Genomic DNA, 25,161 nt, shown 5'->3' with positions numbered 1-25,161 from the left:
ATGAAAAAATTAGCAGAAAAAAACTGGATTGGCTAAAATAATTACGTTAAACCTTCCTAAAACTAACAGTCACCGTGCCGAGAGTAAACAGCTCTGAGAAAGGGAAAGACAGAAAGAAACTTGTGCAATTATCACTTCGTTTGTTTGCCATTATTAACAAGTTTTAAATGGCCGCGACTGACATAAAGTTGAACTTGTAAACGCGAGTGGGTACATCGAGTAATTCACTTGTATGTAACTGCGGCACATAGACAGAAACGGGAAAAAATAGATGAAAAAAGAAATCTCGACGCGATATAATTTGCAAAAAGGAATACAACACTCATCTCTGCTTTTAAGGTAGGTAAACCACACATAACACTTTTTCAGATAAAAAAAAGTTCAATGCAATCAATATGTTATAATCGAAATTATGAAAATTCAAACTATAATTAGAAAATCTATAAAGGGACCTAACTTAATCCCTTGTTGGAAGTACATCCTCTCGACATAAGCTTCCAATGAGTAAATAACCATGTATAGGAGGTGATTTATTTTTTAATATTTTGATGTTTTTCCAAGGGATCTGAGAAGCGCCCTGAGCAGGGCGGTTTAAAGAAGCTAAAGAATACACAAATATAAGTGTGGGTGTGTGAGAGAGAGAGAGAGAGAGAGAGAGAGAGAGAGAGAGAGAGAGAGAGAGTGAAAGAGCGATGAGAGAAAGGGAGAGAAAAAATCTCTCCACAGCTTCAAAACAAGACACCCCTGCAGTATATAGTTATGTATACCTATTAAAACACATGCAGCACGATCGAGAACAAACTTCTTCAGGACTCCAGAAGACGACAGGGTGGTAGTAGTGAAGCTAACCGCAACTGAAACTACAATGATAATTTGCGGCTACGTTGGAGTAAAGTCTTGTACGACGACGCGCCACTGCCGAGGGTGCCGACGAAGAGCTGGAGGAAAAAGAGAAGATGTGTGATGATCAAGCTCGCTGTGACTGTTCCAGGAAAGTTGGGTTCGGTATAATTACCGCAACTTTGTTTATATATCGCCTGGGTTACTACCGGCGTGGGTGTTAAGACGGCATATGTGTAAACAGCAATAAAACACGTACTATGCGGTTACGGCGGCCGATGTCTGGGTGGCTGAATACCTCAATAACTACTGGTTCTTAGTACCTCCCCCAGGATATTATAAGAAGATTCCCTCTTTCGCTTGTTGTGGGCGGAGCTCGTTTCTGGATCTACCCCAGAAAATCAAACACCCTTCGCCCAGAACATTATAGTCGATCATTAGTGAATTAGTGAACCGGAGCAGGTCTTCGGCTCCTCGATATACGGATAATAAGATATACCGAAAATCGCGGAGTTGTATCGGCAATTTCTATAAATTTCGTTCCTTTTTTTCGAAATGGACGAATTATTCAGCGGTGAGGGGTGTCCCGCAAATTTGGCGGGATACTTTGCATTCAACGGGATTTACAGTGGTGCAGCGCCTTTGCCATCTTCCTACCTGTCGCATTTTTACACTTGGGCATTTCCGCTTCCTGCTGCGGTTATTCATAATAATAATAACAGTGGACGTTACAAACACCCAATGACCCCCAGATACGAGAAACCCCCTTACTCCTACATCGCTCTGATAGCAATGGCCATTAATTCGTCGCCGAAACAGCGTTTAACTTTGTCCGGTATCTACAGATTCATTATGGACAGGTTTCCTTACTATCGCGAAAACAGACAAGGATGGCAGAACAGCATCAGACATAATCTGAGTCTCAACGATTGCTTCGTCAAGATACCGAGAGACAAAACTAATCTCATAGAAGGCGAACAATCTGGTGGTAAAGGAAGTTACTGGGCTCTTGATCCTTCCGCGAGCGAAATGTTCGAACATGGTAACTACAGGAGAAGGAGGACTAGGAGGCAAAGAAATTTTTCACAACTGAAACAACAACAGCAACAACGAGATTATCAGTCAACAACGTCTAACGTCAACGTAAGTAGAATTTTGCAAAAAAGAAAAAAAATTAAAATTAAAGTTCTACGTATCGATGAGTCAAGAGTTGGGAAATTGAGTTTGAAAGAAGAAGCTCTTTTCAATTAATAATTCTCGAAAGCTGTTCCCTAGTTTTTCGGATAAGATTGAACGAGAAATTGCAAATTACTGTGTAAAATTCTTACAAAATAGATCTCGAATGGAACTCATATCCTGAAATTTCTCCTTGTTTTCAACTTTTCGTTTTTGATAAAGTTACGGCTGATTCGAAATTATCGGATATTAAATTCAACGGCGTATAATTAAATGTGAGGTGTACAGAGCCTATTAATTCTTGCAGTGCTCATCACGTGTAGTGTTACTATAATGTTTACATAAGATCATATATAATTTACCTTCTAAACGTTTGCGGGCAGACAAATTGTAGATGCGCTTTAGATCGTAACGGTTCTTGAATACGAGAACAATGACGAATAATATACATCAGAATTAATATGGAGCGCTATAATATTTACGATATATACATATAATACGGGAAAGTTACTTTATACTTCAGAGCTACAGACTTCTAATGATAAAAAAACGTTTCACGTTCACTTTCTTTTATAAGAAGACACATCAACGTCATCATCATCATCATCATCATCATCGTGCATGCGTGCTTTCTCTGATGCGATACCAGTTTATTTGAGTATTTTTAAATGCACATTGCACATGCACAATATCCATACGTATACCTATGACCGTATGTGTTATACTTGTACGTCGGTATTCGTGAATGTAATTTCTTAACGGAATCAAGAGATAATCATTAGGTAATATACATTCGATTCGTGCCCGAATCATTTTGTTAAAGATGGACGACAAATGTGCAGATTTAAAATGTTCAATTCACCAAAATTTCGCCTTATGGGGCGTGTCTGACAGAGAAATCAAGAAACCTGTATGAAAATGTTCAATTGCAGAGCCGGAAAAATCATAGAAAAGAAAAATCCGGGTTCAGGAATTTTGGAAAGTCCGAAATGGGTTTGTCGCTTGTTTAAATTGAAAGTCACGAGGGTATTCAACGGGTCCATCGGAATAGTCCTATACCGTATAATCATATGTTATACACATGCCTTTCCCCGAAAATTTATACAGCCAAGTATAGTAGGAAGCCCTAAATCCCAGAGCAATTAGTAAAATTTATAGTTTAGACTCATCTTCCGCGTTATATCACAGAACTGAATTTGTTCTACATGTGGGAATGGGAAGTCCACTTCAAGGGATTAATTAATTAAACTTAAACTTAATTGAATAAAGATCACGATTAAAATAAATAGATAATTATTTGAAAAGAGATTTTATTGCAGTAGTTTTCAAAGGATTGCAGAAGAAAAAAGATTTCAAAGCATTTATATGCACGTATAATAATTGTATAGCAGTCATAATTATATTTTACAGCAGGTATAGGAAAATTTATGCCTATATTGTATGGGCATTTTTACGACAAATTAGCATATATGAATGCGTGTATCTATTTGTATTTACTTATATTTCCACACGCATCCAACATTTCGGAATTCATTCTCATAAATAATGTATGTACTGAAAGGCATTTTAAAATGTCGATCTAGTGACCACTTGACCCGCATCTTTTCCTTCCATGAAAATCGACCTCGGACGAGTCAATGTTTTACGTTAATAATTTTAAAAACTAAGAGAAAATTGTGATCTTTGCTTCTTTTTGTAGATCGATAACGATTTTGGAGCTGTATCGAGCGGTACGAGACTTGAGGAATCTTCCGTCGGTTCGGAAATGGCAACCGAATCATCAATATTGAGGAAAAAATTAGATCGAGAACCGGAAGTCACAATAAAAGAGGAAGTGATATATACCAGCCCCCCTGAACGCTGCATCAAATCAACGATGTTCACTATTGATAACATTCTACGAAAGTCGCCAACTCCGATAAACTAGTACAAGATGTTGAATATAAATATTTATTAGAAATGAACAGAGAAAAATTAAACTCCAAAATTGCGAAAATATTACACTTTATCGAGTTATAAGCTGCAGAAGTTTGTGCAAAAAGAAAGAAAACTACAAGGTGCAATGAATTTTAGAGTCTTACACTCATCTATACATGGTATATCAAGATGCAGTAGCTGAGAAATAAAAAAAAAAAAAGGGTTGATATCACGGAGACTTGGCGGACTTTGGTTTTATGGTGATATGTCTTCTTGGGACTTTTAACGACTGTTGCGATCACACACATGCCAATGTTTGTTTCTTCAAAGGCGCAGTTCGAATGTTAAATTTCAAAACAAGAGTAGTTGAACGTCAACATGATTTTCTTGGAAATTCAATAAATCACAGACATCACAGCCTGTTTGCCGTCTCAGGGATTTAACGCCCAGCCTCCACGACCGAACACCGAGGGGTGATGATCGTTATTAGTAGATGCGACTTCGGTATCACCGCCAATGTTGAATTATTGGCAGAAGAAGTGATAGAAAAGCTCTTTGCACTTCGCTTGAATAATCGGATGCCATTTATCCTTTGGTACAGAGTTACCAGCTTGTTCGGCTTATTTTATTTTTTCGGTTTACTTCCTTTGGACTATGTAAAAATTGGGCTTTTACGAAAAATGTAATCAAGTTCGCTTTATTACTTTAGACGAGAGATTTTTAGATGCTGCTGTAATTCAACAAAAATACAGATTCGATATGCTATCACCTTTTAGAAAAGATCTTTGCCGAATCACACCGAATTTGTAAGAACAAGAAGGGATGGTTATTGATTTTATTCTGTATTTGTGTTTTATCATAAGCTTTATTTATTTCAAGTATAAATAGGTACTAAAACCCAAAGGAACCCTGTGCGGCATTTTAACAGTATCATACACCAACAGATCAATATAATTCAGATGGGCATGCAAATAAATGCAATTAAAAATCGTATATCCCAATTACCTATTCGTGAAATGAAACTGAATTAAAATATCATCTTAGTTTTCACTGCAACCTCTTGTTGTGCAGTACTAATCTTGTATTGACTTGTTATTTAGGATATAAATTTCACCTCAGGAAAGTAAAAGAATAAATAATGTACCAAAGAAATAAGTTATTACTATAGTATATTTACAGGTATCGATAGACACCTAAAGTTGGAATAATAATGTAAAATATATTCAAGTAATATACCAAGCAGCATGTTTAAATTTCATTTATTCAGTGATTTGTTAATAAACTAAAATCCATTCATTCTATGAACTGACGTCTGTTCCAAATAATACCTTCTAACGTCGCTTAATTTTTGGTATATTTATACCTTTTTGAATAACGCAAGTATTGCAGCATAAACAATTATATTTCACATATTTTAGAATTGTACTTGAGAACTAAATGCTCATGTGTGACAACAGACTAGTAATACATACTTCTCAGAGTCAGCGAATTATAATCCGCATTTTATAAAAATAATCAAGTTTAATATGTACAGGTGTTTTATTTGGATGTCACTTAATCTGTATCGCTTTTTCCCTCACTAAGCAAAATTGGTTGATGAATACTTTATGGAAAGGTTAGCCAAGTTTGGCTAATTGTTTCTTATCACACGGATATAGATCTGACTTATTTATTTATTTTTTTTTTTTGGAATGCGTGTTGCAAGAGTCATGAAAACCTAAATGCATCGCAATTCTATTTAAGCATTGGGGTTTTTACGCATGAGTTCGAGATCTGCGGCCATCATGTCTTTGACCAGTTCCTGATAAAAGTACAATAAACATGGATATAATTCATTGAAAAACGATTTAACCGAGATACTTACCTCAAATTTAACAGTTGGCTTCCACCCAAACTTCTCCTTAGCCTTAGAAGCGTCGCCGAGAAGTAGATCCTAAATCAATTTTCCAAAAGTGATCGGGGTCGATTTCTTTGAGTTTTATTCAAGATTCTTACCACTTCCGTAGGTCGGAAATATTTCGGATTAATCCGGACTAAAAGTTGCCCTGTGGCGGCATCCCGGCCGGTTTCATTCACCCCTTCACCTTCCCATTTTATGGTTCGACCAACGTAGCGAAAAGATGCTTCGACAAATTCCCTAACGCTGTGAGTTTCCCCTGTAGCAATAACGAAGTCGTCAGCAGTTGGCTGTTGTAACATCAGCCACATTGCCTAGAAATTGTTATTTCAGGATAAAATGTTAGTAATCAACATAGGTGTTTTACATTCTGATGGAGAGAAACCGTTTGTACAATGTTGTTATCGTTTCTGCCACTGTTGCCAACTAATCAAAATCTGAGCAGATAAAATACAAAACAAAAGTCGAGGAACTCTAAGCTCTCTACCTCGACGTAATCTTTAGCATGCCCCCAGTCTCTTTGAGAATCTAAATTTCCCAACTCCAGTACTTCTTGCAGGCCAAGTTCTATTTTAGCAGCAGATCTTGTAATTTTTCTAGTCACAAAGTTTTCTCCTCTTCTCGGACTCTCGTGATTGAATAGTATACCGTTACAGGCATACATACCGTATGCTTCTCGATAATTTACCACTATCCAGAAGCCATACATCTTCGCACAAGCTATAAACATAAGTTATGTATTTTGTCATCTTATTTATCTTCCTCACGTTTTTACATCAAACATTCATTGCTAACCATATGGAGAGCGTGGATAAAAAGGAGTCTTCTCTGTCTGGGGAACTTCGGCAACTCGGCCATAAAGTTCAGATGTAGAAGCTTGATAAAACTTGACAGATTTTTCAAGCCCACAAGTTCTTATAGCATCGAGTAGCCTCAAAGTTCCTACAGCATCGACTTCAGCTGTATATTCACTCAGTTCAAAACTCACCTACAAATCAGTGGCACTTGAGGAATGAGTTTAGTTTTTTACTCCAGTAAAGAATTTGTACCTTGACATGGCTCTGTGCAGCAAGATTGTAAATTTCTGTTGGTTGTACGGCACTAATTATTTTAACCAAACAGCTCGAGTCTGTCATGTCGCCATAATGAAGCTTCATTTTGCCCTGTCGATGAGATTTTGGATCTGCATAAAGATGCTGAATACGAGCAGTATTAAACGTACTCGCTCTCCTGATTATTCCATGGACATCGTACTCTTTGTCTAGTAAAAACTCAGCCAAGTATGACCCATCCTGTAGATCAAGATGTCATGTGATGATTGAATTTTTCGTATGAAACGTCAATGCTCTCCAGAGGGGCGTGATTTTTTGTAGATTCCATCAGGCGGAGGTCATGTGAATTTCATAATTACTGAAGCTCGATCAAGGATCAACAATGAAAACATACCTGTCCAGTGATGCCTGTTATCAAAGCAACACGTCTTGAATCACCAGTTGCCATTCTAACTTTAATTATTCGAAGTGTTTTCAAATTAATCACTGGTAATTTTCACACTAAAGTGGAAACGTGTGAAGTATATCACCTAATACCACCGTTTGACATTGGTACCGGCTTATCAATTGCCACGCATATTCTGACGTGTTTTCTCGGCTCGGAAATTCAACATAACCTCATAGTCGAAAGAATTTTAAATACGCTTTCTAGTCAAGAGCTAGGCGCTTTCTGCGTTGACTTTTGAGTTGCTCTTGAGTCGTAGTGTGCACTCTGGCAGCACAGTACTAGCAGTAACTGGAGCGCTTTCCTAGCGCTTTCCAGTGCTTTGCGACATCTAATTGGAAAAAACAATACTAGATGCATTATATTTATTAACTATTGGTAACAACTTTATGCGGGTTTTGGGTCGTAGAAGATTTCTAACTTAACAACAAAATCTGGCTGAGATTTTGGTCCGGCTGATACGAAAGATGCTGAGATGATTTGATTTGTGCATCAATGCAGGCGATAAGTGCAGCAAATACCATTCATGACATCGAATTCGACAACCCCATTTTCAATTCCTTTTTTAGACACCTTAATTTGATGGTCAAAAGAGAACTTTTGTTGTTAAATTCGCATTTAGTCATTAATCATTGCGCTAATTTCTCCTTTCTTTCGATTGCTAATTCAAGTTAATAACGGCCCTACTTTATTACTTCGAACTTGGTGATAGGATCACTACCAATTTTTGGACTTGATTCAGAAAGTAATCAATGAAATTCTTGTATACGATTAAGTATCCCTCGCGTAGGAAGTGAAGCGTACGTGGACATAACACGATTACTCGAATATTTTGGCATGTTACTGTCGTTTGTGGAACTTTTCAAACTCCTTGAAATAATCAGTTCAGTTCAAATGTGGATGTTGGGCGTCTCGTTCGCTCATTGGGCAGAAATAGGGCGCGAAAGCAAACGACGATCAGGCGCAAGTATGGCGCGAAGACAAACGACGATCGGGTGCAAGTATGGCGCGGAGACAAACGACAATCGAGCGCAAGTATGGCGCGGAGACAGACGATGATCGAGCGCAAGTATGGCGCGAGAATTAAACTTGATTGAAAAGATGTGGATGTCAATTGGTAGTTCAGACAACGGTACATCTAACGATGAAGCGATCCGATGCAAAAATTTCTTCGGAAAATATCTTTCTATCATACACGATATTCTTTCACCCTCCAGGGTTCCATATTTTCGACAAGCAGAGAAAAAATGTGGGGAGCGCGAAAATATGCTTATCATCGAAACTTTGGGATCAACTTCATAACACAGCAGTCATTTTGAAAATATAAATCTAAAATTTATTGATTACCTATCGACGATACTCGAATATCATAAAGCTATGGAGTGCGCTTCAGCAGCGTTGAACTCTCCCGAAATATGTTGGCCAACTTCTGAATCTATTACTGTGCAAAATGCGTTGGAAAATATTGGCAGTCTAATGGAAAAATGGAAATCTGTACCTGTAATATCAACGTAATTTATAATAACCGTCCGGCAGGTAACAAAAATCAAAAATATTCGATTCTGATCGTTTGATTGTACTCACTTATACAGGGATTAGAGGAGTGGTTGTACAATGTAGAATTCATCGCGTTAAAGGCTAACGAATCATCCGATTTTTTTTTGTACGAAGTTAAATGGAGTGTCCCAACTCCAGAATACCCTATCCCCCAGGTAACAGCGAGCGTATTTTTTACAATCGAAGCTCCTCGGGTTAAAGAAGAGTCTCGTCCAGTCGAGGTAAGTCTTAAACATACAAAACTTGGAAAAATATCACACATCGATTGAATTTTCGATTTCACCAATCAGGTTACCTACGTTTTTGAGGGCACGCAATTCGTACATCGACCCGAAATTCCATTCCAACAGAAATGGCTCTACGACATTCTTGACGTGAAAACGATGTTGTTCAAATCTCTTCGTTTCTAGCCACCCACCTACTCCATTCTCGGCTTATAAAATATTGTAGAAAAGTGTGCAGAAAATAAATGTTCTGAATTAGTTTGAAAAACCAAAAAGGATATGCGTATTTCTGAATTTCACGCACCCGCATAGCGAATCAGTGAAAACAAAAAGGTGCCCCGTACCTCGCCACCTGTCCCTAGAACGATTGTATTACCCCGTATATGCATGGTCAGTTATAGAAACCTGAGTACGGGGCATGTGCCACGTTGTTAGCTGCTGCTGCTGCTGCTGCTGCTGCTGCAGTGCAAAGAGCGGCCTTCTGCAACGTTTGTTTGGGGGTTCTTTAAGCTGCCGCGGTTGTAAAACCGAGTCTCAGATTTCGTCGCCTCCGCGGCACGCGCCCGGACGACTACTTCCCTTTCTCCTTTTTGCTCTCTTCACTCTTTACTTTACACTGCAGTGTGTGCAGTGCAGCCTGTCTGGACCATGCACGCCTTCTATTCGGATGTGGAGGCGGGGTAAAAAACAATGGGACAGGTGACACTATTCGCAGCGAATCGTTATATCCGTCACACATGTGAAATTATACACATGCGGCGACATCGCGTTGATTTCCGACGATTCCAATGATCGTTAATATTATTCAATAGCTCTTCGATCGTCTGTGACAAACGACGACATAGTCAGCCTTTGGCCGACGAGCACCGATTTGTAAAATTCTCCCGCTGAGTAGTCGGAGCTGGTTCGCAGACCTCCCGCGTGTATTTCGACCACCGGATGCACTTTCTCTATTTTCATGTCAACGCATCATTCGAATACGTTAAAGTCCGACACCGTACCATATTCGGGGCCCCGAAGGAGGAGGCCCAGAGAAAAGATATTATAAAAAAATAGTGAAAAAAAAAACGAAGAAAACTGGGCCTACAGGACCAACGCGCGGATAACACCTCCTCTGGGCAGCAGCGCAACCCACGTCGTAAATAGCGTCGCGACGCCCTGGGAGAGTTTGTTGTTCCACGCACATGAGATTTTCAAGCAATCGTACGATGGCGTGTCAAGTGGGTAATTAGACGATCGTGCGGAAAATCATTCCAATCATTGGGACTGTTCACAAACTTCAACATCAACGATACGTGACTTATGTATTTCTTTTTCCTTCTCATTTCCGTCTCGTTTTTTTTTTTTTGTTTTTTTTTTTCGCTCTATTCCAGTCGCTTCGGCGTTGCCGCAGTGGATATCCTGTGACGTTTAGGACTCCAGTCTTACGGACACATGTTCCGCTTTTTGTGTCGGCATTTAATATTTTCCACATTACGACCTGACAGGTTGCAGGTCAGATTCTGGGTCGTCGCTCTCTTGAAATGTGAGGCAAAAAAAAAAGAGAGAAAAAAAACCGGTATGGCAAGTGCGACCGAACGATTCACGCCTATTTGTCTCTAATTCCCTATGGAGAAAAAAAGGACATTGCGGTTCTGGAAATGATTTCGTCAGTTAGAGTCGCGTCGGCCTTATGATTTCGACGATCGGGTAACGGATAACGAGACAGATGATCGAACTTCTTTCTAGGTGTCTGACGCTTTCGGGCTTCGGGATGCTAGAACACAACCACCGTGGTTGTTTACATCAACTACTTTTTGCCCCCTCCGGCTCAAACATTACATCCGCCGAGCGGCAACTTCCTCCCCGATGTAGCGGTACGCACCGTGGCTACTGTATGTCCCCGTGGAAGTTGTCGGGATCACCAGGAGCTAAGAGAGGAACCCGCTTCAAACATCCGCTGCACCAGCCGCTGCCAAGAGGTCCGCCCCTATGAGGTGTACGTACGTACGTACGTACGTGTATACCTCTCCTATAGAAGACCACGTACTTACACACCATTACCCCGACTTTTTTCATACCCCTTTCCTATTTTTTTCCCCCTTTGTCACATACATGTACTCACTTCCTTTTTTCCCACACGTACGAGGAATCGTTCGTTGGAGACTTCCATCAGAATTCGATGTCATCGATCGACCTTCATCGGGGCTACGGCTGTCGATTACCGAGATCTCGGAAACAAATTTTGCATCTGAAAATTTCAGTGATCAAATCGATCAGATTTCAAAAATTTTCCATTATCGACCGAACGAACGATCAGATCGCACATACGTTGATCGGATTCGAATTATTTGGCTTTTCGAAAGTCTACGAGGTTGCCTAGTTGAGGTAATAATCGGACAACGTCGGGCATGCCGCATAAGTTAAGAGAGACCGAGGGGGTGGGTACGTGTCGCTAATTTTAGATCAGTACGGTCCGAGACGTTGAGATCGCGTCGTGAAGGGGGTCCAGGGGGAATTTGGGGGACGCAAAGGGGCAGCTGGTTGAGTCGGGTCCGCCTGCCTCCTGCACGTGGCCAGACGCGTGTCCCCTGCTCGGTTTAAGATTGCTCACCGTATAACCCTCCCCCTGCAGTCCGTTCCTCGGGGTCTTCACCTCCGTCGGAAAAAGGAATACCATGGAAAGCTGGGGTTCCGCACGCGCTCGCGATCGTCGAGCTGCCACATAGCGCGAAACCTTTGGCACTGCACAGGAAACTGGGGGCATTAAATATAACGCCGCAAATCACGGCCCCACGAAACGTCACCAATCACCTGCTCGTGGGTGGTTGTTTTTTTTTTTTTTTTTTTCTGATATGGTAAAAATTTGAAAGAAATTGAATCACTTTTTTTTTCATCCGATCAAAGAATTTACAGCGTGAGTTCGATTTCTATTTTTTTTGTCAAAAAATGAGCAGGTGTTTCACGGCGTGAGTTTTGAAGAGTCAAGCCAGGAAAAGCTCGCCTTCAAATTTTTAGACTTTGCGAAAATCCGTTAGTCGAATGTTCCGAATCTTGGCGAGATCAAAAGCTGTGCGATGAAAAAAAAAAATAAATAATAAAAATCGAGGGTGACAATGTTGAATTTGACGGGGCTGATCCATCTGCAGATTTTCGTAACTTGAATCCTCGGGATGAATATCTGGGACCGAACCGGAAATGAGAATCAATAAAATTCCATCTAGCTATGGAGGATCGAATTCAAGAGATTTTGTGTCTCCCTGTGTAATGTAGTGGCGCACTGTAACTTGAGTAAAATATCGCCCCCGATCGAAATTTACCGTTAGAAAGCGACCCTCTTCGGACATTGCTTCATCGAACACACGTTCGAAAATTTATGCTTTCGATGCAATTTTAATGACTAATATTCTCTCGAATTTTTCCAACTCTCGGATTTCAACCAAAAGAAGAAGAAAAAACGCCACAACTCCAATTATTATCAAGTGACACGGATGTAGCAGACAGTACGCACTCGTTGTACAAAATTGTTCTTATCTCCCCGTGGTTCCTAGGAAGTTAAGGTGGGTTTTAAAATTACTCATTAAGATTTGGATCGAGTAAGAAACACATGGCCCACCGAAGTAGCAACAGCGCTACCGCATCCTTCCGTTTTCAAGTTATTTGGAAACGAGCAGAAGGAGAACGCGTGATTCAATCCAAACGTATGTATGTATACACGTGTTATAATCAGGTGGAGAAGAAGAAGAAGAGAAAAAAAAAAAAATACGATAAATAATCAAAAGTGTTTAGCGGATCGAATCGATCGAGCGTCGATTGAAAAAGACGAGAAGGAAGGAGCAGAAGGAGGAGCAAAGCTGCCGAGGATGTGTATCTCGTTTTCATCGGGAACCATGGGTTGAGTTTATGATTTTATATCGTGCGTCAGATATACCTATACAAATATTTCAGACATACGTCTTGACGGTGCTGCTGGCGTCGCTGCTGCAGAGCTCGCTTAAAGGCACATCTGCGTACAACGGATGCAGGCTGCACTTTATGGACGCCCAATGCAACCAATTTCGCTCCCGTACTCGCTACGCACACCCTCGCGACGCGGGGTTTCTATAATTAGATTTCCTTGTTCTGCCTAGACACCTTCGCCGTAATAAATATCGGCCGTTCGCCTCTAAGAGATTGAGAACCGTGATTTCGTCTGTACGCGATTCGGATTTCATTCCGATCCACCGCGTCCACGAAAGTGATTTTTCGCTGTACAGAAATTTTTCGCCAACAAAATTCAAAGCGAACTCGACCACGGGCCGATTTTCGTTTCAGTCTCGCGATGTAACATCGATCGAACTATTTGCCAAATTAATCTGCTTTGGATCGTCCGATCTTGGCAGCGGTCTCAAGCTTGCACGCGTATTAACCGGAAGTGGTTATTTTTCACGCTACCTACGCGATCACAGAGTCAAGTCCGACTTGTCGAAGGTATAATTTCTCCGTCGATACGCCGACGTGGGACTCTAACTAGAACCGATTTCGATTCGATCCGTGCATCTAATTGGGGTTTTTCGCATTTTTTAACGCGATCAAAATTGGGGTGAACAATTCGTTTGATTTTTTTCCCCGTCGTTACAGGTTGCCTGGCCTAGGTAGTAAATTTGGAGGGGGTTCGGGATCTATTTCCGATAATTGGCAGCTCCTCAATTCAGTGGCAAGGATGTAGGCGAGCCTCTAGTTCGTCAGCGGTGTTACCCGCCATATTTGATTCCGATCACGCTCACCGCTGTAACTCGACGTCAGTTATAATAATCGCGTGCCAAACCTTACGAGGTGCACCAGCGTGCCGTTAGCAACCGACATCACCGGTGGAAAAACTCGACAGATGAGAGCTGCAATCGAGAAACATTTACAATTAAACTTCAGAATCCTATCCAAGCATGCACAAAACTCGGATGATTTCTGAGGCGGTACATTTCCGTTCAGCTTAAGCTCATGGGATGAGTGTATCCCCGCGGGGCGTACGATCGTCGTCGGGATTTCGGATGGTCAAGGGAATCCCAGGGTGGCAACTGTTACGAAAAAATTCAGACGAAGCAAAAAGCGCTTCGTGTAAAATTCCCACGAAATTTCCTTCTCTCAATTATTCGAGTTATAATCGAGTGAAGATTTACCATTAAAACAGCTTGTGAGCGGTTAATTTCAAAGGAATCTCGCTAGATAAGGTGGTTGAAAATCATATGCACGGGTTAGTAGTTTAGATGACGATGTGGGGCATCTGTGCAGCTCGAGCTCAATGGATCGGGGTCTGCACCGGCACTGCATTGAAGAGGGGGCCCCCAGAAGCACTCGGGCCCTTTTCGTGGCAGCTTTCTCATTCATCCCCTTGAGCCCCCCTTCCGCCTCCCGCCCATTCTGTTGAAGAAGAGAAATAAGAAAAAGAGCGAAAAAGAGCAAGAAAGAAAAAAATCGAAAAAGCGAAGGAACTATACGGGGAACCGTCGCGTGGCGAGCGCGTGCCACTCAGACGTCACCGAGAGGAGACCGAGGAGAATTTTTTCGACCGCAACGACCCCAGAAAATATATCAGCTTATAAAATCTTCGTATCGTTCGACTGAGATCGGATATTTTTATTTCTTAATGGGATTCTTTCTTTTTTTTTTTTTTTTTGTTAATACCTACGTCGTCCTTAGCGAACAGTTTCTCGATGGGGGTACAGCACATGTGCGATGAAATAATTATTATACATACACGTATGTACGAGCAATGTAATATCCATGTACCACACATAGGATGCAGGAAACGCCTTGTGTTCTCGTTCGTCGTAATAAAACGTACGCGAGCCTGCAGGAGTCCAGGAGCAGTGCAGCAGCTGATCCTTTGTCGAGTCCTTTTATAAGGAAAATTATCGTATTAAATGTTGGGAAATAATGTCGTTTACGTTGCTCGTGTTCACGTCTGTATCGCACTTGCGAGTTTCAGGCGTGTGCCCCATTCATGTAAGTACAAAAATAACGTGAATATTCCAGTCCCAAACATCGTCTGATATGTATGAGTAATAAAGTGAGCAGTGACGACATTTAAGTTTCCAATGAGCGATGATAAAATTCATTCATGAACTCTAGGAAAATCTCGTCGAAGATGTGACCTGTACGCGTTTCTTTCAAATTTCGTGAAATTTCGTAGATTCATTTATTCTTTACATTTATTTATGATTTAGAGGGACGTCTCATAGATGTTTGCAACGAAACTTTTTTTTTTTTTGTGCAGGGGAAGGCGGGGCAAAATGGGGCACCCCAGAAATTGTGTGAATTTTTTTTTCAAAAGGTTTTTCATCACCAATATCCAATGAAATAATTATTATTCACAAAGCTCGGGCCTTCCATTTTGTCCCGCTCTTCCCCCTATGTATTAGAAAATTTTCGTTTCATGTTTTTGTCTCGCTGTTTTGTTCAAAAAAATTGTAAACTTCTCCATACAGACGACAAACTTATGGTTCGGTAGAAAACCATGGCTGTACGAGGATAATTTTCGGAAAATATTTCAAAGTTTGACGATACCTGGTTTTCGAACGACCCTTCGACCTCGCAGCTCCGTACCCATATTATCAAAGTGAAAAGCGTAGAAGCGTAAAAGTGTAAAAGGGAAATGACTCAAGGCGAATGTTTATGAATGTAAATATGGACTCGGAGGTCGGACGTAGGGCGCGGGTACCGGGCGGAGGCGTCTGCGTTCCTCGTTCCAGAGAAACAAGAAAGAGTAAAGCACCGACGGCGAAGATGATGCCGAAGATCGTACGGTAGAGAAGACACACGCCAGCTATGCAGACTCGAGATACCGAAACTACCGAGGGGGCTGCTGCCGGTGAAATCCCCGTTGGCCCGAAGCCAGCTAACGGTATGATGCGTACTAGACTACCCCCTCGTATAAATATATACTATAAAAAATGGAAAACGCGCGCGGTGCAATGCGAAGGTAAATTACCGCAGCCTTCAATTTTTCGTCATTCTTTTCCAAGCTATAGAATTTCCGAGCTGCAGTCCAAAGGGATTCGGTATTTCGATCGTGATTTCCGATCGCCGATCGTCGTTCTCGTTTTATCCATAAACGGGGATATCGAGATGACCGTGGTTAGCGGTGGTTTTTGGACAGCTGCACTACTGGTGTAGCGATATACCTACGTACCACCAGACTTTGAGCAATGAACAAAAATAACTTTCGAACCCCATGCGGAGCAAGTTCGAGATCACCCCTCCGCTGCCAAAAGATTTCGAAAACTCCAAAGACGGATAGAAGATCCGCGGGTTGGGTTCGTAATACATACGTACGTTTCCCGTTTTTCCACATTCCTATCTACTCCCGCGGTTGACTGCCTCGTTTTTCTTTGCCTTTTTTTTCTTCTTTTCAATTTCTCCCTTTTCTTACCGCATTGATAATCTCCCCGCGCACTGCGTACGCGTACGGGAGGGATGAGAAGTGAGTAAAAAAGTTCGAAAATTATCAGAAAAAAAGACCGTCTAATTTATAAGAGAAATGTGGCGTTCCTGAGAACTTCCGACAAGTTGATACATTTTGTGTACACTTTAACTTACTTTATGGGATTACAAAGAAAAAAAAAAAAAAGAAAAAAAAAGCGAGAAACAACCAAAATGAAAAAACGCCACACGCGCTAGGCACGTTCCACATATTTGGGTAATACGGTTCTAGTGCTAAAAATGTCGTAAACGTGACGTACGGGACTCTGGCTATTAATAAATCTACGCTTTATTTCTCATTACTATAGTTCCGCTGTGCATTTTGTGAAAAAAAAAATTTGCCTCGCGATTCCGAAAATCGAAGATCGTCGATCGATCGAATTGACGAAGCGTGCGAACAAGGGACGAAAATACACCCGGTATATCGGATAACGACCCACCAAAAATATACCCTCAGATTTTCCGAAGACGACCGTACGAGCAACGACATTATCACCCCTTCGAAATTTTCGAAAAATCGAACGAAAGGCGGGAGCAAAGGAGATTTGCGTCTGATCTTTTTTTTTTTGGTTCCTAAAACTGTAAGAATTATTCGAAGTCGTCATCAAAGCGCGTTAGCACGAGGTGGCGGTGGTCTATAGATGCTGAACTTTACTCGTGCTTGCGTCAGGGAAGAGGAGGCGTCGCGACGCGCGTATACACAGTTTTATTCCGGGATGCGACGTCGATCTGCCGGTGGTGGGGGACACCTGTTCATCCCTGTAGTGGAAACGATATAAACCAGATTACTAAAATATTTTGAATAGAGGAACGAACGACGGAGATCGCCTCGCGCTTGTCAGTTAGAGACTCGACGTACATGTAGATACGATTTATACGCATCAAAGATGTGGGATACGGTGCGCCGTTGGTTCGTTAGCCGACGAAGACTTCCGCCATTTCGTTGCAGGGTGGAATAATTGGAAACGAGGATACACATCTGCTGCTCGATAATTCCGCCGAATCGAGCTACACGCTTCGATCGAGAATTCTCCGTGTCTCACGTTGAGACGGCGAGCGTGCGAAAAAGCACCGATTTCTCGTCAGTCGCGAAAGTTGGGAAAAAACTTTCGTTCCGTAGAAGAGTAATACCTCGTCGCGGTTTAACGGATATAGCCGGTGGTGGGCGAGGTCACGGCGTTTCGTGGGCGGATTATATATAGAGTCCTCGAGTTGATTTTTCAGTCGAAAATGCCGACGCCGCGAGTCGTTACGCAGCAGAAACGGTGAGCTAGCGGGTAGCTAGCTTCGCGGATGATAAGCGACGCCAACGACGAAGCGAGACGATCGGCGAGTGAGAGCCATCGCCTGGTTCTAGCGAGCAGGTTGGTGCGCTGGGTGGTTTGACTGGCGACGCGCCAAGCATCCGTTGGATGGATTTAGCACCGCGACGCTGACTAACTCCCGAAGCATCCATTCACGAGCCTCGACTATAAACGCAAATCCTTCGATCGCTAATTTCCACTTGACTGTACCGCGTTGTAAAAGCTTCGTAGGAACAAACTCCGCACACCGCTCGGCCGCGCATCCGTCAAATATTCCCTCCCCGAGTCGTGTCTTTTCAATTTTTTTGTTTTTTTTTTTTCTTTTTTCTTTCTTCTTCTTCTCTCGCCTCCACGACTCTCGGCAAACATACGAAACTCATCGGTGGAGATCGAGCGACGTGCCCTAGAGATCGTCTTCCCGCTGAGCGTCGTGCCGCAAGCTCACAATCAGCCCGCGCTACAAAGGTTGCGGTTTTTCCATCCATCGCGGTTGCCTTTTTTTTTTCTCTCCTCGTTCCACCGGAGTTTCTTTTTCTGGTTTTTTTTCTGTTTTTTTTTTTTTTGTTTTCTTATACTTTTTCCTCTTCTTTTAACCGACTTAATATTTGGTTAACAAGCCCCCCTGGCGCGTGCCGACTGCACGCGGTAACAACTTGTGGGGTGAAACACACTTAGGACGCGCGCGTCTTCTGTGAAAAGAAGACACTGGGAGGTGGTAAAAATATAACAAAATTTCCTCTCTCCGACGGCAATTATTTTATGGTAATTAATGCGTCGGGGAAAATGCGAGAGGGGGAAGAAGGTATCGCGATATACCCTGCCTGCGACGGTGGAAGCCGGGCTTTCTTTTTTTCTCATTTTTTTTTTTTTTTTGCACGCCCCAAAAAGACACGAGTTTCAAAATTTTCTCAACAAGGAATTCGATAAATTTTCCAAGAGGTTTACGAGATGGAAGTCGACTGTTTCTCCTTAAATAAATATTCTCAAAATAAACTTCTACGATGACACGGAACTACGGTGACTGGAGTCGACTCACTGGTTCCGTACGATAAGTCAAAATTCAGCGCGGGAATCTCCGAATTGAATCCAAGATTCGACAACGTCGTCGACACCTCGAAGACGACCGTTAGCCGATGACTTTGCCTAATGACTTGAAATTCGATCCCTGTGCAGGGGTGACCCGAACTCCCCACGAAATTAACCGATGGTCGAAAGCTTCCAAACAAAAAATCCGATCCACTCAAAGAGCGAAAATTTCGGCAAAGTCCAAGGGGTAGACCAGATAATAATTTTCATCGGGTAAAAATTTGTCAAACTTCATTTGCGAACGCGTTAAGATAGGACGTCGTGAATTCGACTAGATATTCACCCAACTTTCGATAAGAAATTTAACGTCGATCGGTCGAGTCGTCGAAAAATGGTTGCGGGACACATTATCGGGATGTCCCGATTAATTTTATCGCGATCGATTCACGCGAAACGTACGACGACCGCAGATGTCTAACCGATCTCGGAACCCCCCTCGGAATCGAATCCTTGGGAGTAATCGTGTCCCGAATCGAGGATGAGAGACGATCCCCCTGCGCAGGGTGGATGTACAACGAGGTGTAGGTGGGATACATTTGAGCCGCAGGAGGCAGAGCACGCGCTCGGATCTCGGCGGTGTTAATACGACGGCAGCTGAAGAGTTCCGTGGGGTTCCAAGGGGGTTCAACGGAGTTTTACGGAGAGTGAGAGTGAGAGAGAGAGAAAGAGAGAGAGAACGACCCTCCGCACCGGGTCCTGAGGGGTAACGCGGGGGAGGTGAACTCCTTCCTATATGTAGCCCCGAAATACACCCGGACCAACACTATACGCCTGAAAGCTGCGGAGCGCAGAGTATCTCGAGCGAGCAAACGGTTCGGTCCTGAGGCTTTTCATTACAGCTGAAGAAGCGCGACGGTGGTACCGGTTCGAATAAAAAGAAGTTTGACGAATAAATAAATAAAATTGATAGACAAAATTCATTTGGGATATTTCCTAAACCGACCGCAGAAAAATTTGGCGGATAACTTTCCGTACGTTTTACCGTAGGGATAATTGTCGGCAGTTTTTATTCCCCTATTCCATTCGTTGTCGTCGTTTATTTGTTCGAATTTCTTTCGGTTTTGGTTTTGTTTTGTGAAACGACGCCGACCAGTGCTGGTTTCTTGGATGTGGTATGATTAAGTATTGTGTTCGATTGCGAGACTACTTCTGAGTTACGAGGAGACCCTCGACCTTCAAAATGCCTCGAGCTTTTCTCATCACTCGACGAAGATACAACGGAACCGAACAATTCGAGGAAACTACGAGAGGTGAGTTACAGTTTTTGATACACCTTCGATTCAAATTTCGATTTTATCGTCTTGGATAAATATTGTTTTCGTCCATACTCCTCTCTACGAGCGTTCCAGCGATTGTTTTTTCTTCTAATTATCAGTTGACGATCGCATACGAAATCGCAATGAAAATTGGAGAAGAAATTGGCGGATTTTCATCGCGGGTAATAATCAGCCTGATTCTCGGTACGGCCAGTAGAATTAAAACGGTTAAAAGAGCTGCGGGTAGAAGTCTCTATAATTAACCACAGCCTCAAAACAACGCGTGTCTACCAACAGGTCAACCTCGAAACTTCGCATCCCTGAATGACGATTCGTTTATAGCTCGCTTCGTAGGTTTCACAAAGAGGAACGTTATCGTTTAACGTTAATTCAGATCATTCTTGGGTTCATTCATAAATTTATTTCGAGGCAGTACAGTCGGTTGGTTCGTAATTTATTTATTCAACCATCGGCGCGAGGTGCTCCCGAACGTTTGAACGAGCGGATAAAATCGATATGGCCGACGATCCGAGAGCGTGCAGCTCGGCCATTACGGTACATCGTTGGAACGGTACCAGTGGTGGATCCAACATTTGGTTGTTTTAAAATCGCCGAAGAGAAGCGAGACTCGAGAATAGGAGAGACCGAGGAGATGCGTCAGAAGAGACGACGCATACCGTCGCGATGCTTAAAACCCCCTGCCTGAAAGCTTCCCCCCCCCCCCCCCCCACGAGAGCAACGCGGTTAGATGCTTATGCTTTTTCCTCCGGCGTCGTTTTTCGAACAACTCTTCGTCTCTCTGCGACCACACGCGGTATATCGCGGTCCGACAACTCACGTTCGTCTATTTCCGTTCTCCCCAAAACAGGCGCAGCTTCCACATAAACCGATACCGACGATTGCAACGCGTCCGGATAGACAGGATAGGAAAATTATCGTTTATTTTTTTCTCCATTTTTTCCCGCCGACGGAGTCGCGAAGGTATCGATTTCTCAATTTGGAAATTATCCTGGATCGAGGGGGGGGGGGGGATTTTTTTTCATCCGAGAGCGAGCTGATTTTCGGTTTTTCCATTTTTAGATTGCAGCCCCGAGCGCGGTGTGAGCGTCGCGGAGTACGGAGGCGGTCAACCCACCTCGGATGGGGTCAGCGACTGCGGTAGCGAGACGTCCTCGGAATGCCCCGAAGAATTGTACAACCTTACGAAACTCGCTGAAGTTAGTTTGGCAGCCGCCGCTGGAACACTGATACATCCCACCGGAAGTCTGATTTGCCAACGCGGTCCTAACTCCCCGTCGAGGTACAATGACAAAGAAATAATATCTTACGAACTGAACGAAGAACTTGAAATACGAACGACCGACGAAGAGGAAGCCCTCCAAGAGAGAACGCGGCTGTTCTTCGAGAGGATCGAAGCTGAAAGAAAAATATTGGAACGGTGCTCGCCTACGAGCGAATTGACGAATCCGAGGATTCTTAGATTGCCGGTGATCAGAGCGGAGGATAATAAGAGTAAAAACGAAACGCATCACCATCGTCACAGCCACCGACAGGACAACAGAAAGATAAGGGGATCGACGCCGGTCGCAAAGAAGAGCGGAACTTCGCCCGCGAATCCCAACGATGTTTCGAAAGCGGATGAAAACGAAGATCACGAGTGTCCGGACTGCGGCAAGAGATATTCCACTTCTTCGAATCTCGCCAGACATCGACAGACTCATCGTTCCCTCGGTGATAAAAAGGCGAGGCGATGTCCGCACTGCGACAAAGTCTACGTCAGCATGCCGGCTTTCAGCATGCACGTGAGGACCCACAACCAAGGATGCAAGTGCCATTACTGCGGCAAGTGTTTTTCAAGACCGTGGTTACTTCAGGGACACATACGAACGCATACGGGTAAGAAATTCGCTTTTGTCTTTCCACCACAAAATGATGTACGATTAGGCGAAAGAAGGATTTTTTTTTACAATCTCACAGTTTTGTTCTCACATTCTATTTTCTGTTCAGGTGAAAAACCGTTCAAGTGTACGATATGCAACAAGGCGTTCGCCGACAAGTCAAATCTCCGCGCTCACGTGCAAACCCACTCGAATACGAAACCTCACGTATGCGGGCGTTGCGGAAAAGCGTTCGCTCTCAAGTCCTATTTATACAAACACGAGGAGTCTTCCTGTATGCGTTCACATAATCGAGCATCTTCCGAGAAGCGTGAGACCGAAAGGACCAGTCCGTTGCCGAGAAGAATTTCGGCTCCGGTAACAGCGTCGCCGACGAGCGTTATCGTTCCTCGAATGGGTCTCGGAAGAAGCGTGTCCGTAGGGGATACCCCTCAACAACCGAACAACGCACCTTTCTCAGCGATAAGGCACACGAAAACTTCCCTCACATCTTCGATCGTAAACTCGGTCGAATCGAGATCGCCGGAACTGGTCGTTGGAGGGGTCCGAGAAACGCCGGTGGATAAACATCCGAAGCGCGAATTCGCCTCGAACAATTATTCCGAAGAATCGGAAGCTTCGAATTCCGAACCTTTGCAGAAACAGAAGAAAATTTTCGAGCTCGAAACTACCGAAGGATCGGCGTACAGATCGCAAATGGTTATTCGTACTTCGGTTATATCTCCGAATCCGGAACACCTTGGAAGATTGTCTTCCGGGGGTAACAAAAAATCGCCGTTCGATTTCACCGCAGCGTCGAGAACGTCTGCATTTTCTCGTCCCGCGGGAATGACACTAAACTTGGCTATCGCGTGATACGATGAAAACCGGTAATCAATGATCCTCGAAAAAATATAAGGTGCTAATGACAAAAGAAAAAAGGAACACAATGGTTTCGTCGCGAAACGTAAAAAAAAAAAAAAAAAAAAAAAAATTAATTAATAGTAAATTTTGTAATCTAAAGAAATGTTTAATATATTAATCATGATCGATTGTTAAACAGAAAATCGGCTAGAAATATCGATCGTTATCTAATACGACGTTATAATTATATATTATTCCAAGTATCTTCCTAATAGGGACCATTTAGTAGATAGTTGATTGAAATTATTATAAACTATGAACTGTGAATTCTTAAATGTGCCTTATCATAATGTTAATCTGAGGATATACATATATTATACATATGTGTACATGCCTAGACGATATAGTAGTTTTCCTTTCATTTCTCCAACTCTTTAATTTCGTCTTTTAATTATTTTTTTTCTTCAATCAATAGAAATGGGAATTCAAATGTTCTTTTTTAAACCGAAGATGTTGTCATCTAGTTAATGAACCTTAGGTTACAAGGAGAAAACGAATAGCAATTAAAAAAAAATATGTACGATTTTTTTTTTCAATATAGTCAGTGTTCGTATTTACATGATAGTAAATCATTGTTGATTCATGGTGCTCGAAACGTTATTATAATAATTATGTCGTAAATAATATGAATGCTCTTCAAGGCAGCTATATATATATACACAATAATAATGATAATGACAATAATAATAGTAAAAATAACAGACTTTGTAAATATGATATTTAGATATTTTCTGGTACTAATCGATAATTAATTAATTAATTGACTAATTGTTTAATTTATTAAAAAGCAGAAAGTGCCTCGAAATACTCGTATGATAATAGATATGTTTATAGAGGTGCGGTGTCGGATATTGCAATAACTCTAACTCTATAAAGATATAAAATATGTGCCCGTGTTCATTACAGAAACTTTATGTAATACGTATAATTGCAATAATTTAATCGTTTGATATATTACCGAATAGGTAATAATCAGAGTGTGCGCTAGTCGGAAACCATTTCGCGATTAACCAGACTATTTCTTACTTTCAAAATTATCATTACATACGTACAACTATCTTTTTTTCTTTTTTCCGAAGATAAAAAAAATCGTTCAAGCAATAATAACGAGAGAAAAAATAGGACAAAAAAAAGACAAGAAAAGAACAAAATTGTAAGTCTGTGGAGAATCGGTCGCGAAATGATATATATATTTTATAACATAATACATAATTATGCGTTGAATGTTTTGAAGAAACAGAGCAATACGAAAATCATTAAATATATTATATATTCAAAACCGTACAACTGATTAATATGATATAAATATATTTGTAAATATTGAGGAGAAAAAAATTTGTTGTGTCCTAGTCATAGTTTTAACCCCATTTGTACTATTCTTCTTTACAATTTGTTTTTTTTTTTTCTTTATTTTTTCTCTTAAAATATTTCAATAAAGTTTCACATTATACATAATGTAAATTAACGCATATGTAATAGCATTCCTAGTTAGCACTTAATATCGATTTACTTGATGATCCGTAGCAAATTTAAATTTATCGCTAACAATTGTTAATACTATTAACAGCCCCCCCCCCGAGTGCCTTGATAATAAACATTATTATTACTATTAATATCATGATAATAATTATTATTACTGTCATTTAGTAGATTTAATTTTTTTTATACAAATTGTGAAACTTTTTGCCAATTATGTGGAGCTATTACGCGTGTTTGTATTTAAATTTACGAATCAATCAGAAGAACGATCAATAAGAATAAATAGAGACGAATGTGAAAATATACAATATATCCAGTGAAGTTAACAACTGATATTTTACTATACATAGTACCCATATCTTTCCTGCATCCAAACATGACTCCTGGGGTATTTAAAATTTACTTTTTTCTCGTTTTTTCCAAGTTTTTTGTGTTCTTTAGACCAGTAGATCAGCCATTGGTATGTGATTAAGAATCTTCAGTACTTCATCAAAGTTGAAAATATATCATCGTTGTACATATTGATAAAATGAAAAGTACCGGCGATAGAATGCAAAGGAAAAACTAAGTTTGCATCCCAGCAATCTCCTCAACTTGCATCATATTTTATATCCCATCAGTTAGTTATTATCGATCAATTAAATCCTGGTACATCATTTTGACATCCTTGAGACTGATCGTCAAGATTTC

At 41.5% G+C, this 25,161-nt stretch overlaps 4 protein-coding genes across 4 annotated transcripts; 3 read left to right on the top strand and 1 right to left on the bottom strand.

The window, feature by feature from the left end:
• The first annotated feature begins 6 nt into the window (after positions 1–6).
• On the top strand, positions 7–4,269 carry LOC105685715 (fork head domain-containing protein FD2-like). The gene is made up of 2 exons (XM_012400070.2): positions 7–1,983; positions 3,716–4,269. Exons 1-2 carry the CDS (start codon positions 1,396–1,398, stop codon positions 3,941–3,943), a joined length of 816 nt encoding a protein of 271 aa, XP_012255493.2. The 5' UTR covers positions 7–1,395; the 3' UTR covers positions 3,944–4,269.
• Positions 4,270–4,778: 509 nt separating this feature from the next.
• On the bottom strand, positions 4,779–7,610 carry LOC105685733 (GDP-mannose 4,6 dehydratase). The gene is made up of 7 exons (XM_012400091.3): positions 7,277–7,610; positions 6,880–7,122; positions 6,626–6,818; positions 6,318–6,550; positions 5,929–6,144; positions 5,798–5,866; positions 4,779–5,734 (listed from the first exon to the last, which is right to left on the bottom strand). Exons 1-7 carry the CDS (start codon positions 7,328–7,330, stop codon positions 5,672–5,674), a joined length of 1,071 nt encoding a protein of 356 aa, XP_012255514.1. The 5' UTR covers positions 7,331–7,610; the 3' UTR covers positions 4,779–5,671.
• Positions 7,611–8,704: 1,094 nt separating this feature from the next.
• On the top strand, positions 8,705–11,113 carry LOC105685746 (A-kinase anchor protein 14-like). Its single transcript, XM_012400106.2, has 3 exons — positions 8,705–8,827; positions 8,920–9,105; positions 9,175–11,113. Exons 1-3 carry the CDS (start codon positions 8,705–8,707, stop codon positions 9,292–9,294), a joined length of 429 nt encoding a protein of 142 aa, XP_012255529.2. The 3' UTR covers positions 9,295–11,113.
• Positions 11,114–19,220: 8,107 nt separating this feature from the next.
• LOC105685824 (zinc finger protein 629) lies at positions 19,221–24,797 on the top strand. The gene is made up of 3 exons (XM_012400258.2): positions 19,221–20,185; positions 21,272–22,087; positions 22,199–24,797. The coding sequence occupies exons 1-3, from the start codon at positions 20,116–20,118 to the stop codon at positions 22,942–22,944; spliced, it is 1,632 nt and encodes a 543-aa protein (XP_012255681.2). The 5' UTR covers positions 19,221–20,115; the 3' UTR covers positions 22,945–24,797.
• Positions 24,798–25,161: the final 364 nt, after the last annotated feature.

This window comes from Athalia rosae, chromosome 2 (genome assembly GCF_917208135.1).
Source record: "Athalia rosae chromosome 2, iyAthRosa1.1, whole genome shotgun sequence".
NCBI classification, from domain to species: domain Eukaryota; kingdom Metazoa; phylum Arthropoda; class Insecta; order Hymenoptera; family Athaliidae; genus Athalia; species Athalia rosae.
Note: the sequence above shows the minus strand (reverse complement) of the source record. Positions and strands in the feature narration are given on the sequence as shown.

Excerpts from the sequence above, each read along its gene's own strand:
- LOC105685715 (XM_012400070.2), top strand. The coding sequence starts at position 1,396 with ATGGACGAATTATTCAGCGGTGAGGGGTGTCCCGCAAATTTGGCGGGA. Across the intron at positions 1,984-3,715 it reads CAACAACGTCTAACGTCAAC|ATCGATAACGATTTTGGAGC; the intron begins GTAAGTAGAATT and ends TTCTTTTTGTAG.
- LOC105685733 (XM_012400091.3), bottom strand. The coding sequence starts at position 7,330 with ATGGCAACTGGTGATTCAAGACGTGTTGCTTTGATAACAGGCATCACT. Across the intron at positions 7,123-7,276 it reads TAACAGGCATCACTGGACAG|GATGGGTCATACTTGGCTGA; the intron begins GTATGTTTTCAT and ends CTTGATCTACAG. Across the intron at positions 5,867-5,928 it reads ATTTCCGACCTACGGAAGTG|GATCTACTTCTCGGCGACGC; the intron begins GTAAGAATCTTG and ends AAATTGATTTAG.
- LOC105685746 (XM_012400106.2), top strand. The coding sequence starts at position 8,705 with ATGGAGTGCGCTTCAGCAGCGTTGAACTCTCCCGAAATATGTTGGCCA. Across the intron at positions 8,828-8,919 it reads AAAAATGGAAATCTGTACCT|GGATTAGAGGAGTGGTTGTA; the intron begins GTAATATCAACG and ends TCACTTATACAG. Across the intron at positions 9,106-9,174 it reads AAGAGTCTCGTCCAGTCGAG|GTTACCTACGTTTTTGAGGG; the intron begins GTAAGTCTTAAA and ends TTCACCAATCAG.
- LOC105685824 (XM_012400258.2), top strand. The coding sequence starts at position 20,116 with ATGCCTCGAGCTTTTCTCATCACTCGACGAAGATACAACGGAACCGAA. Across the intron at positions 20,186-21,271 it reads ATTCGAGGAAACTACGAGAG|ATTGCAGCCCCGAGCGCGGT; the intron begins GTGAGTTACAGT and ends TTCCATTTTTAG. Across the intron at positions 22,088-22,198 it reads ACACATACGAACGCATACGG|GTGAAAAACCGTTCAAGTGT; the intron begins GTAAGAAATTCG and ends TTTTCTGTTCAG.